We start from the raw sequence: 17080 nt of genomic DNA on the forward strand, positions 1-17080 counted from the left end.
CGTTCTGCGGCGCCGGTAGGGCGTATCACGCTCGGTTCTGAGGTGTCCTAGTAGCTGAGTGCCTTCGGGCGCTCAGTGAAAGTGTACACCCCTGGGCGGACGTGCTGCACTCTGTCGGCAATTTTTGGGATCCTCCTCATCCTCTACGAGGACTTGTGGAACAATCAGGCCAGGGGATAACAATGATCTCGTGGGGTGCACTTCGGATCTTAATTGTCCTGTTCAGTGAATTTATTGACCTTTCAGCTGACTGGTATGGAGGCGGGCGGCGATTCAATTGTTCTCCCCCTTCCTTGTCGTCAGACGCAGCACCCAACCAACCACAATTTGCAGTTTTAGCTACGACCGGTGTCTCCAGTCAGACATGCTGGGCATGCTGCTTTCACTGTTCAGTGGCTGCCGGCACGTCTGACGAATGTCATGGCGACAGGCGCTTTACAAGGCGGATGCGTTTTGTGGGTGGATCGCCACTGCGGTCTCTGTGTACGCTGTCGGGTTGGCAGCGTAACCAGAGGCTGCGAGATCTGCCATTGTTGGGCCCGTCGTGAACGTTGGAGAGCCGATGTCGCTGGAGAGTCGGCGGCATCACCAGGTCTCGACAATGGACGCGGCGGGTGGGTCTGTGCCTGCGACGCGGGCGTGTCGTAGTCCCGATGATGCTATCTTCCCTTCTTCGTATGAGGTCGGGGGGTAGCGGAGGTGCTACGTACTCGTCCGCTGCCTCAGACGTGCGTTGCCGGTGACATTCCCTACCTTTGCGGGTAGGCAACGGAGATGGCGCACGTTCTGTGGCGCCGGTAGAGCGTGGCACGCTCGTTTCCGATGCGTCCCGTAGCTGGCGCCTTCGGCCGCTCAGCGAACGTGTACACATTGGCGCGGACGTGCTACTCTCTGTCGGCAATTTTTGGAACCTTTCCCATCCTCTCTGAGGACTTGCGGAACGCTCGGGCGTAGGATAGCAATGATACACACAGAGTGGATGCTAGTACTCCATTATATCAATGTGTAATCGTCGAGGCTCAACAGCTCAGATCCCCAGCTGCATCTGTATACGTCTTCGTCAATAGGACGGGATGCCGTGCGTGATGTTGTATGTTAGCTCTGGGTTCTCAATGATAGGGAGCTCGTCTGGGAAGCGTGCAGCGAGCAGGTCGGCGACCATCCTGTAGAAGTTTGTCAGTATGTCGAAGAGGAAATGGGATGTCTCGCCTAGCGCGACACAGATGGTGGCCCCAGGCTTCGACTACGAATCCACGCACCTGCCGAAGACAATGGTCCCGTTAATGTTCAGGTCTGGATTGTTAGTTAGCGAAAGACCTCTGACTCACGATGGAGCGTACGACTCACGAGTATTGTCGTCTGGCTCACGATTCAGACGATGCGCGGCGTCCTCGCCGATAGCCTCGACGTAGTCTATCGAGGCCTGGTGGAGGTCGATGTAGGGCGCATCTTGGTCCTCGGCGACTGCGATGGTTTCTGTTCGGGGGTCAGATGTGAATAGGAGAAGAATGTAATAGGAAAGCAAAGGAGGGGAAGGGAAGCTACGGAGATGATAGTAAGTAAGAAAGCGAATTACGACGCACCATCCGCCCAAGGACCCAACGTATCCGCCACCGTGCCGTCGTCGTTGAATGACCGTCGTGTCAAGCTGGTCACGAGCACGGGTTCCGCGCCGAGCGCGCGCAACTCTTGCACCATCGCGGTGAGGTTGGCGCCCATGGATTCGGGCGGAGCTAAAGAGGGGTCAGTATACGCGGTCACCTAGAATGAATCCCAACCTTGAAAGATTAGGAATGCTCACCTATCTTCATATCGTTATGCCCAAACTGGACTGTGACGATGGTGCGCTGACCCTTCGCGAGCTCGCCAGTGACATAGTCGAGAGCGGTATCCCAGTACCCGTCGGCGACGAAGCTGCCGGTGGTAGCCTGCGAGAGATGGAGGATGCGAAGTCAGCAGGAGATTGAGAATGTGTCGTCAGGATGGCGACTGGGGAGCACTTACCCCGTTATGCGCCGCGTTGATGCAGGGCGTGTCCGGCTCGAGGGAAGACGGTGTGGGCTCGGACGCGTTCGTGCTTCCGCAGAAGCCGTTTCCCCAGCTTCGACTCACTCGTAAGTAGAAGGATGGGCAAACTGAAGCTCTGGCTTACCCGCCGCTGTTTGGTGTTGTCCTGATGTAGGAGTCAGCGTAGAGCGCAAAAATGAGGAACGGAAAGTTGTACCAACCCATTTGCCGTAGTGCTGTCGCCCACGAGTACGAAGGATACTCCTTGCTGTCTGGCGGGTAGAAACCCGCGCGGTGTTCCATACGCGAGAGGACATGTCGCTGCTAGGAACGCAGAAACAAGCGAGAACTTCACCATTTCGCGCGCGTGGGTAAGACTTCGTACGGCCCTCGCGTCGAGACGGAAAGCTGGTGCATGCTGAGAGGATGATATATGGCCGCCCGCAAGGTCACGAGGCAAGAGAAGGACGTGCAAGCGCGCAACGCAACAGGCGGTGGAAGGGCCGGACGATGAGCGCCCGGGCCGTGCAGGGTGGTCTTCACGGTCATGCGATCATGATTCAGGTGCGCCTGGGATGAGAAAAAAAAAGGAAGGGCGGAGGTAGGAGGGCTTGACAAGTAGCTTCGACAGGTCGTATCTTCTGCGCCATAATGTGATTGAGGAAGTAGAGCGCTTGATGGGAGGAGTATGACGGTGAAGGGAAATCGGCCCCGTGGGCTGTGGCGGGCCGGCAGAAACGTCAGTCTCATCCGAAAATTATCCCAAGCTCACATCCGAGCATCCTCCGAGTCAGCGCGAGCAAAGAAGTTCTTGTTCCACACAGATGACATTCATCCTACTCATTTTCCCAATACATCGGACCCCATCAACCCTTAAATATACCCATAACTTAGCAAACAATGTCTGGACATCCGTTAGCATCGCCTTCCCAGTCAAGTGCAAATTCACCACTCACTGCGTGCGTAGTACCGGTAATTGTCGGCATTGTGCATGGCCTGGTCGTGGTTAAGTGCAAGCGAGCCGTCGACGCCGTACACCGTGTCGAGCGTGCCGTACAAGTGCGAGACCTCGTGCACGAGCACGTCCGCCTGGCCGTTGCCGCCCGGGCACTCGGGCGTGTTGAGCGGGAAGGTCCAGAAGGGGTCGCACATGTAGACGGTGCCACCGACGATCTGGCCGTTGCTCATGGCGATTGCGGCGTAGGCGACGACGCTGGGAAGGTCGGGTCAGTAAGCGTAGGGATGAAGGAGTAGACGAACCCAGCGCTGCAGCTGCCCTGGCAGTTGGTGGAAAACTTGGCGGGCTCGCCGACGTTGGTGGTGACGCCGATGTTATCGAACATGGCGCCGACGGTGTTGCGGTCGGCCTGAGAGTTGGACTTGAACCACTTGTTGAAGCTAGTGCACGTGATCAGCATCGTGTTCGACCGAGGTGCTAGACGACTTACATGGTACCCGTGCCGGTCTTCGCGACATTCGCGGCGTTCGTCGCGAGGGAGTGCGCACGTCCGTACGCATTGATGAGGGTCTGCTTCCTACCAGCGTCCGGGCACCCTTCGACCTTCACGCGCTTCCCGAGCTCCTTCGCGGCGAACTTCGCCTTCGAGGCGGCCACGCCCTCGTCGGAGATCGTGATCGTCGCGTTCGCGGTGTAAGGCAGGACGCCCGAGGGAGTCTGACCAGCCCACCGGCCTTCGACGTACTCAAAGACGTTGTCAGTGATGGCGAGATAGTCGCCCGGGGTGTCGAGGAAGTGAGTCCCGGCGAAATCAATTTCGCTGGATGCGGAGGCGCCTGCGGGGAGGAACTGCCATGCAGCCTCGTCGGCGAGAGACATGTCGTAGAACACGCCAATCATGCCGCCAAAGGTGGTCGCATCGCCTGAGCAGAAGGTGGATTAGCAACCGCATAGGGTGAAAGCCGAAAAGGAACATACCGCTTTCGACATCGTGCAGGTCGAACTGCTTGATGGGAAGGTCGGAGAGGATGGAACCCCACTTGAGCAGGGAGACGTCTTTGTTGCCAGTGTTTGTGACAGTGGCAATGACCGTGGTTGCGGACTCGCCAGGTGCGAGGTTGACGCTGACACTGGGTGCCGCGATGGCGAGACGCGCGAGGAATGCGACGGCGAGCGTGCAGTAGAAGACTTGGAGAGCTCGAAGACCAGTAATCAAGAGGTGAGCTCAACGCCTCTTATATATTGGACGCCAAGAGCAACCCATACAGGTACAAGGCTTCGAGACGTTAGTACGAAAGGTCTTCATCTCACCGACCTCGGTAGCGGGCGTCGCTGGGACATGAGCGACCGTATTAGCGCAGAGATCTGCACAGCGGCGTCCTGATTCACACTGTTCGAGGACTCCTCGGTGAAGTTCTCGGCGAGGACGGTCGATGGGTATCGTGCCTTCCCGCAGGGGCCGCACCGCGCCGCGCGGAGGATGTCCTGTGCGGGAGTCGACCTCGATGAATCCGGCTGTATCAAACAGGTAGATACGCCGAGCTGCGTTGAGTACACAATGTATTTCGATTTGCTTGGGCATGGAAGTAGACGACGTGCATCGAATGCGAGGTGGAAGTTCAGGACAACCATACTTCGATCAATGGTCCGAATCTATATTGAACTGTGTTTGGTTTGCAGGTCGCCGGCAAGTTCCGATTCACCTGTTCCAAGAAATGTGCTGGTTCCTTGCAAACCTAGGCATGCGCGGCCGCCACTGGTGGGAGGAATCCAACGTAGCGAGCTGTAGCGAAATCCCCGAAGCTGTACGATACCGCAAGTGTACAGCTCGGACTGAAGGAGTCTACTGAGATTCAGCGGACAACGGCCACCGATGGAATCCACAAGGCTCCTACGATCCTCCGATTCCCTTCGCCGAGACCGTCAGTTACATGTACGCGTCCAGGTCGAAGGGGCAGACGGTGAGTATGATCTGTGCGACCCATGTGCATTGGCTTGTACTTAGGCAACAAATCCCTACGGATGGACGAGGAAAAAGAGGAGATTGAAAGTGATTCACCACCTGCCCGGCGCATGAGCTTCGAGATACTCAATTTATGAATGGGAAGTACGCACCCAAAGTTCTCCGCATGCAGGTAGACCTCCCGACAATGCCCAAAGCCATCAAAGATGGTCAGCTCTTCCTCCGCGACCGCCCTTCGCACGTCGTACAGGAAGGACAAAGGTCCGCAAGCTGCGAGATGTAGTAGTCAGACGATATACCTGATGGAACAGTGCAGCTTCCTCGAACCTGCTATGGCGAGCCTGCCGCGGGTCTCCCGCGCTGCCTCATGCACGATACGCGGAAGATCCGGCCTACCAGCGAGGAGATTGTCGGATGAAGACTCGGGTGCCTCCTTGGCCGGCTTGTCTTCGTGTGTAACGTGTATCGATACGCGCAGAACGCCGGATGGGACCAGAGACTGAGCATAGGCGAGTTGGTCCTGGAACCACTCAAGCGAATCTATGTACCGTGAGCGCCTCTACATCACACCGGAAGGTGTTGCTCACCAGTACTCTTGACGGCGATTACAAAGTCTACGCGCTTGCAAGACGCCGCCCCCGCCTTCAGCGCACGGGCAAGATCCTGGAGAAGCGGAAGCGTGAACGTCGCACCTGCTCCTCATCAGCAACGCCACCCTGTCCCCGAGCTTAATATCACTCACCGCTTCCTCCAGCTAGCAGCAGAACCCGGTTGTAAGCCGCCAGCGTCACATGTACACCCCCATACGGCCCATCGACCAGCACGCGCATGCCGAGGCCGACCTTCCCGGCGGCGCGAGCTGCCAACGCCGCGGTCGTCCCGCCATGGACGCGGAACACGACCTCCAACTCGCGGAGAGTCGACCCGTCCGCCTCTCGCAAACCAGCAATCGTGAACGGATGACTGGTGAGCGAGTGCACCCCCGCGCCGAGGAAGCGGAGGAAGACGTGCTGGCCAGGGGCCGCGCGAACCCGACGAGGAGCGTTGATGCGCACGCGCACGAGACCGGTGTTAAGGATGTCGGGTTGGCGTTCGGAGAGCACGTCGAGGGTGGCGGGGAGGCCGGTGAAGCCGCTGTTGTAGACCGAGCGGGCGAAGCGGATGAGCCAGGCGAGAGCCCAGGCGGCAGCGGTTCCGAAGAAGTAGTCCCTGTAGCTGATGTGAGCGGGGTTGCGCTCAAGGAAAAGAGGGAGGTATACCATGAAGACAGCCTGAAGTTGACGTGAACGAAGAGGGCGGCCATGAAAATTCCCGCAGCGCTATTAATCATCGTCAACTTTGTGGCCAACGGCATGACACATGCGTCGGTGGACATACATGAAGTGCAGCCTAGAGAGGGGATCAGTAGGGATGCACTTGCAAGGGGCGAAAGGCGTACTTCTTGAAAATCTCGTAGTACTTGTTGCGGAAGATCCCCCACGACAAGATTACGAGGTACGTCTGAGGGACGAGCGCGGCGACGCCAGTCCAGTAGAACACTGACGTCTCCCAATTCTCGACCATTGTGCCCTCTCGAATGTTCATGACGATGAAGGGGAAGGTGTGCACCAGAGAGGGTATGTCTGAACGTTGCCGTCAGTCCTCGCATGTCCAGACGCCGAACTGGCGAGCGCGGAAGTTTAAGAAGAAAGCACGCACACATCAACACCGCCGACCACCGATGGAAGACCTGCAGTCGCTCGTGCGATACGCCCGTGAGCATCCCGACGAAGTTGACTTTCGTGGCGAACACACTGTGCACGATCAGAACGAATGTAAGCTCAGACAGGGCGCGACGCACATCATGAAGGGCATAATGGCGATGGCGATCCAGCCGCTGCGGGTCGCGATGGGCATGCTATGCCCCATGGCCATGTTCGGCCAGTAGTAGGGGCGGACGGCAAGCATAAGGGCTGAAGGAGGATTAACAACGAAATAAGCATCAAAGCCATCTAGCAGCAGTACAGTGCACGTACCGAAGACGAAGATGGTCATGCTCGCCACAACGAGGATGGCAGCAAGGGGCGGTGAATACCATCCGAGCGACTGAACACGATATTGACGAGCGGATGCGTAGCGGCAGCCTGCGACGAGTCGGTTGAGAATTGTTGGTCGAACTGACCGCCCGGAGGCGAGCTCGTTGACGACCAAGGCTTCCTCAGGAGACTTGTCGTCCTTCTCGTTTTGAGAGGCGACCGACTCGGTTCTGTCATACGCTATAAGAACAGGAATTTCCCGCGAATTCAGCCAGAGCCGCTTACCTCTTGACTCGCAGGTACGCTCTATCCCGCAAAAGGACTGTCGCGTACAGCAAAGTCGCTGCCCCGATACCAGCGCAGAAGAAGGCGATGGTCGTCTGCCCGTAATCCCAATCCGCGCGATACCACTGAAAACGGTCAATCACGAAAAAGTAATCGAGGACACCAACACCTACATCTAGCCATTTCGTCGTGATCATCGCAGCCTGTTCGTCGGACATGCTGCTATGGTCGATCGCGCCGCGCTCGCGCGACGAGTGCACCATGATGGGGCGCGTCAGCCAGACCATGATGAACGCAGGAGACAAGGCGGATAGGAATCGGACTCCAGAAAATGACCAACGTAAAGTCAGGTATGTATATTTGTCGCACGGGGCGAGTAACTACGCATGAATAACACCCGCGGGTGGGGACGGCAATACATACTACGAGCATCCGATTCGCTGCACCAGAGTAAGCCCCAGAAGTAGTCGGAAAGGTCCCCAAAGAGCTAAGAGAAGATCGCGAGGAGCTGGCTCAGAGTGGCTCGAGACGCGGAAAGTCAATGCGCGGCAGGGACGGGGTGTGGTTCTGCCCGCACTGTATGGGCCCAGAGGGTACCTGTGGCGACCTTGCGGGTGTCCGCAGTTCCGATGGGGAGGGAAATTGATCAAAGGATGTTCAACGGCATGGCGATAGGTGCGGAGGGGAACTTTCTTGCCGAACGATGAGGAGCGTTTTTGCGTGCGCAGGCGGCAGCTGTGTGGTCGCCGACGGCGAGCGCTTATCGATAGACACGATAGGAGATAGGAGATGAGCCGTAGCGAGGTTGACGACAACTGGATGGGCGACGAGGCGAGCCGCAGAGGGAAGAGCGGTCGGTGGCTCACTTGAAGGACAGAGCCGGTCATAGAGTTGTATACGGAGGATGTGCTGGCGGCGGACGACGAGAGAGAGGTGCAGGAGACATCAGACAATGAGCGAGTGAGGGAGGGGAGGGCAGCGGAGGCGTAGTTGTATTCCGTCGACATGGAAGAGGTCATCCTTGAATGTGTATTCTCTGGCTAATGCTAATGAGTACGCCAGCCCATCTGGATGGCAAGCAACGCACCACATGTCGATAGAGATTCAAGAAACTGCAGAAGATGGAGGTTTGGGATGGGGACAATCGTGGGGGAGAAGGGGAAGCAGGAAAGCTGCAGCAGCCGAACATCAAGCCCTTATATACGCCGGGAGCCCCGGCGCCATGCGCTGTATTCGCGCATCGGATTTATGCGATTGGCTGGCATTTGCCGGTACGGCATTTTCCGGCCGGTTCGCCCATTCCTCGCTGCGCAGGTTCGATTCGAACCGTGATGTTGGCTGCTCGGTCGACTTGGTTCATCGCTATCACCATGCCCGTGCTTCCAAGACCTCGGCGTGACTATGTAAGGCTCGAGGAGCGGGGGTAACGTAGCGCCTCTTCCCCTCTCCTCTTACTGCAAATACGGACATGGACGGCATGGACATGGGCTCCGGCTCGGATTCGTCGAGCAGCAACTCGACCTCGATGTTCACCATGCCCATGATGAAGTCGTACCTGCACTTTACCATGGGCGACGTCGTCCTCTTCGACAACGTCACTCCCTCCTCCGCGGGTGCCGTATTGGGCGCCTGTCTCATCTTCTTCCTCATTGCCATCGGCGAGTGCTACCTTCGCGCGCTGCGCAGGAGGATGGATCGCACGTTCTCGGCCAGGTCAGCTATGCTTTCGTCCACTCTCCGTGATAGGCTCTGACAAAGCCCCAGATCTTGCCGACTGCAAACACTATACGCCGTGTCTGGCGACGATAGCAAGTTGCCGGTCGAGTCCGAGGTTGCCGAGACGCCGTCGACACCGGAAAACAAGCATCGCTTCGTCGTCTCTCAGGACCTCAGCCGTGGCGTAATTGCAGGAGCTCAAACGACGATTCACTACCTTCTCATGCTGGTCGCGATGTGCGTTTTCAATGATTTGGAGACATCGAACGTCACTTATTCTGATCCAGGTCCTTCAACGCCTCCTATATCGTCAGCATCATTCTGGGCGTCGTCGTGGGGGAGACAGCGTTTGGAAGGCTGTATATCTCATGATGTAGACCTCTTGAACGCTACCACCGAGTCGCAACAGTGGAATCAATGTGTAATACTATGCACCCCATTGCCTGGTTCTCTCGCCTGCCTCACTACGCTCTTATCATGGTCAGAATTACGCCATCATCCTGCGCGCCCTTGTCAGCTCCGAACTTTCTGACGGAGGTGAGATTTCGTACCGAACCGGACTTCTTTTTGGCTTCGTTCAGACGCACAAGCAGACCGTCTCATCGGAGGGGTTCAAGTCGTCGGCGTGACAGACGTACATCCAGGAATCACATCCGCTTCGAGATCAGCCGACAAAAGCCTTGCACAATTGAAGTACGAGGTCGTCAGCTTCTTGAAGACGCGAAGCGGCCGTAAATGCTCCATCTCCTTCTCCACATTTCCCGGCAGCCTCACGGACTTGATGACCAGAACCCTCAACCTCTCGCGGTCGCAGCGCTCGTAGATGGCCTGCACGAGCGGTGCGATTTCTGTGACGGGGTCGAATGGGTAGAGCGAGACGCGGATAAGGCGCAGTTGGTGGGCGGGCGAGGCGCGGAGGACGTCGACGACGAAGTCGACACTGCAATTGAAGAGCCGGAGGTTCTGCAGGGAGGGGAAGGTAGGGGCCGTGTAGCTCGCGCGATGGGGATCGTCGGGGAGGAACGGGTACGCGAACGAGATGTGGAGCGTTACAATATTCAGGATCTGGGAAAGGCGCGAGAACAGCGGAAGATACGTGAGGGGGTCACGAAAAACGCACAGCAGCGCAAGACCGCCCGACAGCTGTGGTGAAAGACTTTGTAGGGTCTGCAGAAAGTCTTCGTCCCGCCCTTGTGTCTCTTGTAGGTCCGCTCTGATGTGCAGCTTTGTTATACTGGAGAAAGACGATAGAAAGGTGTGGCCCATGTGATAGAGCTCGGAAATCGCCGAGCGGTAGAAGAGTAGAGTGCGGATGCGCGCCGTGGGCAGGATTGGGGCTAGAAAATTGCATTCCACCCCAGGCATTGCGGAAGATGGGCTGGGAGTGTTTATGACTCGTAGCACCTCCACGAGATGCAAGAAGCCACTGGGCGGCGGACACTCACTCAAAGGAGTCACGCTTGCGTAAGTCATGGCACGCACGGAAAGGCGTTTCACATATCCAGACTTGCGCAGAAGCGGCTGCCAGAGAGTCCGAGTGAGCGCTTTTGTGAATCTCTGCCAGGTGCTTGTCAGCTGGCCCATGATATCCACTTGTGCTACCTACGAAGCCCCAGATAGAACTGTCCGTCGGACTTCGTGACTGTGGGAAAGACGTTGAGAAAGCAGATGCCAGGTGAGAAGATATCGCTTACTATGGACCAGGAGTCTCTGGGCATCAGCATGAAAAGGTAGACGATATCGGGCAGATCTTCCCAGAGTACCGGCTCTGCGACGTCTCGCCAGTCTTTGGATACTAATGCAAGTCTGCATAGGTCCGAGCAGCGAAGAGCGTCACTTCGAGAAATGAGAAAGCGCAGCTCCTCAAGTTGCAGGGCCGGATGCATCGCGAGTCGGTGTCGAGCAACGACGATGTGCGATGAGCCATGACGCCGCTACCGCGGGAAGCACGCCCTCGATGTGGCAATACCCCTATCTTCTCCTCGAAATGTCGGCGGGCGAGTGTGAAAATGCGGTCTGAGTCCTGAGTGATTTTTTGAACATGTCTTGAGCATACTTCAAGCACTTCCAGCTACCTGGAATCTCAGGGATATCACCACGGTAGAATTCCGCGGTCGCAGTTCCGGCACGTGCATGTTCGACTTCAGGTCTCGTGGTCCTGAGATTGTCCGGCACTTGCCGAAAAGCCCCTGTCGCTGTCTGTAAGCCTCTCTTCAGTCTCTCTTCCATCTTCGGACAAAATATGCACGTTTTGGCCGTTATGTCGCGCACACATCTCGCGCGTGGCTTACACTGGCTTTGAAGTGCCACTGGTTCGCCTAGATGGCAGGTCGGCAAACTCGTGTCAGGTCTCAGGCGAAGTTCGGTTGTCGCTAACCGGGATGGCGTATATAGCTGAACACCTCGTCGGTGTGACACGCTCAAGCTGGGATACAATTTCTGATTACGATGGCTGAATTTGCCAAACTGCGGGTCGTTGTAGTCGGTGCTACTGGTCTCACGGGGACCAGCATCGTCAATGGTTTGCTGCAGTCTGACAACTACGTACGTCTCGCCCATTGTTCATCCCTCTAATACCCTCATCTCACGATGTTCCAGCAAGTTGCAGCTGTCGTACGCTCTGCGGCTAAGCCTGCAGCTCTAGATTTCCAGAAGCGAGGTGCTGAGCTTCTTGTCTGCCCAGACCTCGCTACAGCGACACACGAAGAGCTCGTCGCGCTACTGAATGGCGCGGACATCCTCATTTCCGCAATCTATGCTTTCATTCTCGACGCGCAGCGACCTCTCTTTGCCGCTGCTAAGGAGGTCGGCGTCTCGCGTGTGATCCCCTGCGACTTCGGCACCCACGCGCCGCCTGGCTCAATGCTTTTGAACGACAAGGTAGGCCTTTCCCACCGTCGATATACAGTCGAAATTCTCATAATGCATAGCGCCTGAGCCTCGGCGATCCTATGCATTATGAGAGTTTATGCATTGCGAGATTGTCACGCATATGTGACACGTCGCGCGTGATCGTGACATTCAGCCAAGATTTGTCACACCGCTGCTACCCGGCCGTACTGTTGAGCATTGTACACTACCTACTGCGCTGTAAAGAAGCTATCAAGTTTCGCCTGCTTCATCTGCCCCATCTCCTCCAATCGAAGCTCCCCCTTCCACTTTCTGAGCAGATTCTGAAGAATATATGCTTTATCCCCATCCTGACCAGTCAGCCTCTCGATGCAGGCCTCCTGCAGCTCAGAGCAGAGCTTAAGGATCTCCGAGGTCCTGTACTTTGGGGTGATCTCCTCCTCTTCCTCGGTACCTTCTTCGTCATCTTCACCCTCCTTCTCGCGCTGGACTTCAGCAACGATCTGCTCCTCCGTGAGAAACGGGACGTCAGGATCCTCCTGTTCTTCCTTGTTGTTGAGGACCTCTTCGACAGTGGGGGCATTGCCACCGAGTCGATTGCGCTTCTGGAGTTCTGACAGGCAAGTCGCTAGCTCGGCTTCCGCCTTCTCGAGCGCGGAAATTCGAGCGTGCAGTGACGGGATCTTGATCGGCGGGATCGCGGCAGACTTCTCGAGCCGATCAAGAGCAGCCAATGCGCCGTCTGTGGTCTCGCTCTCTGTGACAGCGTTGAGAGCACGTGTCCAGTCAGAGAGGTTGTAGTGGGCACGAAGACGCGTCTGAAGGCGCTCCTCCGCCTGAGCTCGGTCCAGGTGTCCTTTCGCGTAGCTACGCAGGATAGCCCATGCAGCCGGATCAAGAACAGCGCGCTCACGTGCTTCCTCGGGCACACTGTCATCGCGTGCGCCGCGGATACTCGTGTGGGTCCAGCAGTTCTTGATTGTCTCCGCAGAGACCTGCTTCCATGCGTCACGGATCATGATCAGTGCTTGCTTGAAGTCCATCTTCCAGACATCCTTGATCTCGGGGTCGGAGTCATGCTGGTCGAGGGCATAACGGCAGAATTCACGGCGGTAAATAGCCTTGAAGCATCGGATGACGCCGGCGTCGCAAGGCTGAACAAAGGACGTCATATTTGGTTCGAAGAAGACGAGCTTGATGTTCGTGGGCTTGTAAGCAACGTAGTGACCCTTGAAGTTGTCGAGGGTCAGGGCGATGTGGCGGCCCTCTGCACGCATGCGACGGTCAACACGCTTCAGCCACCTTCGAAGATCATAAGGCTTCCCAATCAGAATCAGACAGACGCGCACTCACTTCTCAAAAATCACCATGGTCATCCATGCAGTTGCATTGTTCTCGTAGTCAAAGCCAGAGGCACGCGGTGACTTCCTCCCGAAGGCAACAGGCTTCGCAGCTTTTCCGATAAAGAGCGGCTCAAGCTTGTCGGTCCCTGAAGCGTTGACACAGAAGAGCAAGCTGATCCGAGTCTTGTTATCCTTCTTGCCGCTCATCTGACGTGTTGCCAGTCCGCGCGAAGGGAGTGCGTACAGAAAGCAGCCAGTTTCGTCTGCGTTGTAACTGTCGTCCGGCGAGTATGGGGCGAGCTCGGCGGCAAGGCGCTTCTTCTCGCGCTCGACAGCAGCCAGATCGACGGAGCCAGCTTCGCCGTGCCGAGCATACTCCGAGATGCCGTAGGTCTTCTTGAACGAAGCTATCCAGCCCTTCTCTTTGAGGCGTCGCTCAAGGGGAATGTCGAACATCTCCTCAAAGCGCCCGCGTGCGACCTGCAGCATGTCGCCAGTGTAGTGGTCCCCACGAGCCTCGAATTGATTGCACAGTTTGACGAGAGCTTGTTCGACGAGGGGTTCCGTCACGATGCGGTCACGTTTAGATGACAGTCCGGTGGGTGTAGCATTTGCGCGACTCTCGACGGCTTCGCGAGCCGCTGTGCCAAGTTTGCGCGAGAGAGTGGGCTGCGTAAACAGGAGAGGACCTTCGGGACGAGTTTTGAAGTGTTCGACAATCTCAGTGTGCGTGAGCCCTGGATTCGCATCCCGGAAAGCATAGACAAGCAGCCAGTCGGCGGTGGTAAGATGCGGCCTAGTCGTTGAAGTCGGAGCCTGAGCTGAAGTCTTTGGCTGCTTAGCGGCTTTCGCCGGTCGCCCGACCTTTCTCGTGACGTTGTAAGGTGCGTGAGAAGTGCGGACCGCGCGCGTTTTTGCGGCACTAGAAGACTCGTCGCGCGGCATTGCGATGGGGGAGAAAGCAGAGCGGACTTGAGCTCAGAGGTGCATTCGACCTCCAATTTATAGCCTTGTGCGTGTCGCTCCATTCCAGACAAACTGCGCAGTGATCACAAAGGTCAAAGACGTTCATTGTTCTCTGGAATGAATGGCATCAAGGCACGGTGGGGCCATTGATGCGGTGGGGGGAATGTATAACCTTCGCGAAAGGGCTATGCATTATGCATTATGCATTTGCTGGCGCCTGGCCCGCATACTTAGGGGGGTGCCAGTTGATTTCGGCCGGATTTCATGCATTATGAAATATATGCATTTCGAGAGTATGCATTATGAGAATTTCGACTGTATCTCTTGATCTCTGATCCTTGCTCGTGTATCCCAGAAACTAGCAATCCGCGATTACATCAAAGAGCTCGGGCTCAACCACACGTTCATCGAGGTCGGGCTCTGGTATCAGGTGCGGATTGCCGCATTCGTGGCGCTCGTCCTCATAACTAACACCCTTTGCCAGGTCCTGCTCCCCTACCCGCCCAGCTACACCGACAATCCCGTCGCCCACGCCAGCCGCCGGTACCGTGGTCCCGGTGACATCCCTTGCGCCGCGACGGACCTCAATAACATCGGCACCTTCGTCGCGCGCATCATCGATGATTCTCGGACACTCAATAAGACCGTCTTTGTCTGGGAAGACCAGGTCACGGTCGCCGACCTTTTCCGTATCGCAGAAGAAAAGTGCGGGGATGCAGAGGGGCTTCGGAAGGCTATAGTCAAGGTTAGTACGCAGTGCTTGCGGCGACTTTGTCTAGCATGTATCCGCTCGCCCCTCTGACTTACATATCGTCCAGGTCTCTGCGGACGACATCGAAGCTCAAGTCCAAGCCAGCATCGCCGCGGGCGAGGTGGCTATACAACTTCGCAGCTTTGTCGAGTACTCGCGCAGCGTGTGCGTCCACGGCGACAATACCGTGGAGAACGCGGTGCGGGACGGTGCCCTCGATGCTCGGGAGTTGTACCCGGACCTGTACCCGCGCAAGAGTATAGAGGAATTTGCGGATACGTGGTACCCAAACCCGCCGTACGTATGGAACGAGGACGTGCTTGACAAGCTTCGCCCACCGTCAAGCACTTAGGGGGATATCAGCAGTTGCAAGAAGTCGACAGGCGTAGCACGTCATATCGTAGATTGCTGTAGATTTGTACCTATATCGGTGACATAGCGCAAAGCCAAACAAGGGGGGCTTACAGTATATGGAGAAAGAAAGTATATAACGGAAGTATAATGCAAAGGAAAGGAATATAGTAGACGCATAAGAATTCAGAAGATGAATCGATGATTACGAAGTATTCAGGCAAGTGTAGGTTTCACTTCGGAAAACTGAGGACGAGTGCCTTTTAGAGCTTGAATTTCTCGACGGCAGTTGGCTGCAACAAACGCTGAGTACGAGGCTGCCCCAATCGCGCAGGACACGCACCCGTGGGAGGTTCGATGTCATCTACGAGCAACGCGTCAGCTTCGCGTCGAAAGAGTGCTCCGGCGTGTATACCTACCTGAACAGAAGCAAGCTTAGGGTAGCGCGGGACCTCCTCGCCGTGTAGTAGAAAGGTCCAAAAATTGTCGGGCGCTAGCTTGAACCAGGCGAGCGGGATCAGAAGCAGGAGACCGCCGATGCCCGCTTTCTGTGCCTTCCTCTTCCAATGCTTCGTGCACTGGGCCTCGTACGCGGAGGCAAGCTTGGCTCTGCTCGACAATCTTGTTAGTATCAATCGGTACCAGACGAGCAACTACGAACGCACCGGACGCTAGTGAGCAGCTCCGCCAACGAGGGGCTCTCGGAGGCCTCTGATGGGAGCGTAAGGTATGGGGTGGGCGACGGGAATGACTGAATTTACCTAGAACTTCGACCAGCATCTGACCGACACACCGTTAACATTTGTACGGAGCCTGGATGTCGAACAAATTACGCACCTTGGTCATGGAGACTTTCCTCGTGTCTATGGCTGACTCGTGATCCTTGCAAGAGCTGATGCAGAGCTGCAACAATCGAGCGGTCAGCGCCCAGTCAGTGCTTTGTCGCCAGACGTACCACGAAAGGGACATTGGGCCGAACTGTTCGGCGACAAAGCCCGCGGCAGAACCGCCATGGCTTCACCAGCCGCTCCATCATAGGCACCGCGACGTTGCGGCACATGTCTTCCGTCGTGCCGTCCACTGATACGCCCTGCGGCTGAAAAACGCGGAAAAACATACATAAACAAGCGATATATAGTCGACTTGGTCTAGATTGTATGGGCGGATCCGTATATACTGCACCGACGTCGCGACTGTACAACGGGCGCGTCGGGGGTATTTTATGACATAGAAAACCAGGAGCGCCACGCTTCCTAACCTTCAATACAACTAGTCCGCAGCATTATCCATCTGCAATGACTGACCAAGGATAGCAGCGAGCTCTTCGGCGCCTGATCACGAGTCTGCGCGTCGTCGATGACATCCTGCGAGTCCTTTGGCGGGCCCTACTTAATCAAGTAGCCGCGCTATACGCGCCTCAAGCCTTCAGTCCTCTTGCCCTGCTGTGTCAAGCGAATCTAGATTATTGTTGGGGCTCGGACAAGCCTTCCTGCTGCTCGCCGTCATGCGGAGACACGCAGAGCACCGCGCAAGCGGAACTCGAACCATCAACGTGACTACACGTGACTTCGGATCCGAGACCGGAACTTCGGGTCCGAGCTCGTGATCTCGGACATCGCCGAGTTGAACTCCGAACCGAGCGTCGGCGCCGCCAAGCGCTGTCCGCCCCGGCAAGGGCTTCGCTCCCCGCGTATCGACAGTCCAGACTGTACGCTCCCCGCCGCGCAGGCCTCTGAGCCGCGTCGCGCACAAGGGAACGGGTGGAAACCAGGCCGGCCTTGCCTTGGTAAACATCAACAAGTGTGGAATCGCGCCCGGCATCGCGGCGCAGGAGGATACCCGACCAGTCAACCGCTCTACCGCCAGGAACCGCAG

At 56.7% G+C, this 17080-nt stretch overlaps 11 protein-coding genes across 11 annotated transcripts; 3 read left to right on the forward strand and 8 right to left on the reverse strand.

The window, feature by feature from the left end:
* Nucleotides 1–260: 260 nt before the first annotated feature.
* SCHCODRAFT_02285676 (uncharacterized protein) lies at nucleotides 261–1026 on the reverse strand. The gene has a single exon (XM_050342280.1). It carries the CDS (start codon nucleotides 869–871, stop codon nucleotides 419–421), a length of 453 nt encoding a protein of 150 aa, XP_050199970.1. The 5' UTR covers nucleotides 872–1026; the 3' UTR covers nucleotides 261–418.
* SCHCODRAFT_02285680 (SGNH hydrolase) lies at nucleotides 966–2596 on the reverse strand. Its single transcript, XM_003031825.2, has 8 exons — nucleotides 2229–2596; nucleotides 2153–2173; nucleotides 2005–2101; nucleotides 1802–1928; nucleotides 1584–1733; nucleotides 1348–1476; nucleotides 1260–1293; nucleotides 966–1163 (listed from the first exon to the last, which is right to left on the reverse strand). Exons 1-8 carry the CDS (start codon nucleotides 2363–2365, stop codon nucleotides 1061–1063), a joined length of 798 nt encoding a protein of 265 aa, XP_003031871.2. The 5' UTR covers nucleotides 2366–2596; the 3' UTR covers nucleotides 966–1060.
* A 203-nt stretch (nucleotides 2597–2799) lies between these two features.
* Nucleotides 2800–4547, reverse strand: SCHCODRAFT_02688607 (zincin; the record flags this gene model as incomplete). Its single annotated transcript, XM_050346811.1, has 6 exons — nucleotides 2800–2911; nucleotides 2964–3220; nucleotides 3268–3405; nucleotides 3456–3888; nucleotides 3944–4153; nucleotides 4523–4547. 6 exons carry the CDS (start codon nucleotides 4545–4547, stop codon nucleotides 2898–2900), a joined length of 1077 nt encoding a protein of 358 aa, XP_050199971.1. The 3' UTR covers nucleotides 2800–2897.
* A 1115-nt stretch (nucleotides 4548–5662) lies between these two features.
* SCHCODRAFT_02501851 (uncharacterized protein) lies at nucleotides 5663–7425 on the reverse strand (the record flags this gene model as incomplete). The annotated part of the gene is made up of 7 exons (XM_003031824.1): nucleotides 5663–6137; nucleotides 6188–6247; nucleotides 6367–6550; nucleotides 6627–6721; nucleotides 6769–6880; nucleotides 6944–7103; nucleotides 7267–7425. 7 exons carry the CDS (start codon nucleotides 7423–7425, stop codon nucleotides 5663–5665), a joined length of 1245 nt encoding a protein of 414 aa, XP_003031870.1.
* Nucleotides 7426–7560: 135 nt separating this feature from the next.
* On the reverse strand, nucleotides 7561–8391 carry SCHCODRAFT_01299815 (uncharacterized protein). The gene has a single exon (XM_050341403.1). The coding sequence runs from the start codon at nucleotides 8245–8247 to the stop codon at nucleotides 7651–7653; it is 597 nt and encodes a 198-aa protein (XP_050199972.1). The 5' UTR covers nucleotides 8248–8391; the 3' UTR covers nucleotides 7561–7650.
* A 380-nt stretch (nucleotides 8392–8771) lies between these two features.
* Nucleotides 8772–9316, forward strand: SCHCODRAFT_02504038 (uncharacterized protein; the record flags this gene model as incomplete). The annotated part of the gene is made up of 3 exons (XM_003032265.1): nucleotides 8772–8956; nucleotides 8993–9181; nucleotides 9232–9316. The coding sequence occupies 3 exons, from the start codon at nucleotides 8772–8774 to the stop codon at nucleotides 9314–9316; spliced, it is 459 nt and encodes a 152-aa protein (XP_003032311.1).
* A 97-nt stretch (nucleotides 9317–9413) lies between these two features.
* SCHCODRAFT_01299826 (uncharacterized protein) lies at nucleotides 9414–10501 on the reverse strand. Its single transcript, XM_003031823.3, has 3 exons — nucleotides 10427–10501; nucleotides 9496–10370; nucleotides 9414–9444 (listed from the first exon to the last, which is right to left on the reverse strand). Exon 2 carries the CDS (start codon nucleotides 10307–10309, stop codon nucleotides 9557–9559), a length of 753 nt encoding a protein of 250 aa, XP_003031869.1. The 5' UTR covers nucleotides 10310–10370; nucleotides 10427–10501; the 3' UTR covers nucleotides 9414–9444; nucleotides 9496–9556.
* Nucleotides 10502–11392: 891 nt separating this feature from the next.
* Nucleotides 11393–11881, forward strand: SCHCODRAFT_02701182 (NAD(P)-binding protein; the record flags this gene model as incomplete). The annotated part of the gene is made up of 2 exons (XM_050346945.1): nucleotides 11393–11488; nucleotides 11543–11881. The coding sequence occupies 2 exons, from the start codon at nucleotides 11393–11395 to the stop codon at nucleotides 11879–11881; spliced, it is 435 nt and encodes a 144-aa protein (XP_050199973.1).
* Nucleotides 11882–12741: 860 nt separating this feature from the next.
* Nucleotides 12742–14082, reverse strand: SCHCODRAFT_02501919 (DDE-domain-containing protein; the record flags this gene model as incomplete). The annotated part of the gene is made up of 2 exons (XM_050343122.1): nucleotides 12742–13096; nucleotides 13148–14082. Coding segments are annotated over 2 exons (1290 nt in total), but the record flags the coding sequence as incomplete, so codon positions are not given.
* Nucleotides 14083–14458: 376 nt separating this feature from the next.
* SCHCODRAFT_02748485 (uncharacterized protein) lies at nucleotides 14459–15206 on the forward strand (the record flags this gene model as incomplete). The annotated part of the gene is made up of 3 exons (XM_050347216.1): nucleotides 14459–14533; nucleotides 14588–14848; nucleotides 14922–15206. Coding segments are annotated over 3 exons (621 nt in total), but the record flags the coding sequence as incomplete, so codon positions are not given.
* A 262-nt stretch (nucleotides 15207–15468) lies between these two features.
* On the reverse strand, nucleotides 15469–16265 carry SCHCODRAFT_02501992 (uncharacterized protein; the record flags this gene model as incomplete). Its single annotated transcript, XM_050343125.1, has 7 exons — nucleotides 15469–15498; nucleotides 15549–15569; nucleotides 15625–15817; nucleotides 15871–15916; nucleotides 15967–15985; nucleotides 16043–16108; nucleotides 16161–16265. 7 exons carry the CDS (start codon nucleotides 16263–16265, stop codon nucleotides 15469–15471), a joined length of 480 nt encoding a protein of 159 aa, XP_050199976.1.
* Between the last annotated feature and the right edge of the window lie 815 nt (nucleotides 16266–17080).

Source organism: Schizophyllum commune (genome assembly GCF_000143185.2).
Source record: "Schizophyllum commune H4-8 unplaced genomic scaffold SCHCOscaffold_6, whole genome shotgun sequence".
Lineage (NCBI taxonomy): Eukaryota > Fungi > Basidiomycota > Agaricomycetes > Agaricales > Schizophyllaceae > Schizophyllum > Schizophyllum commune.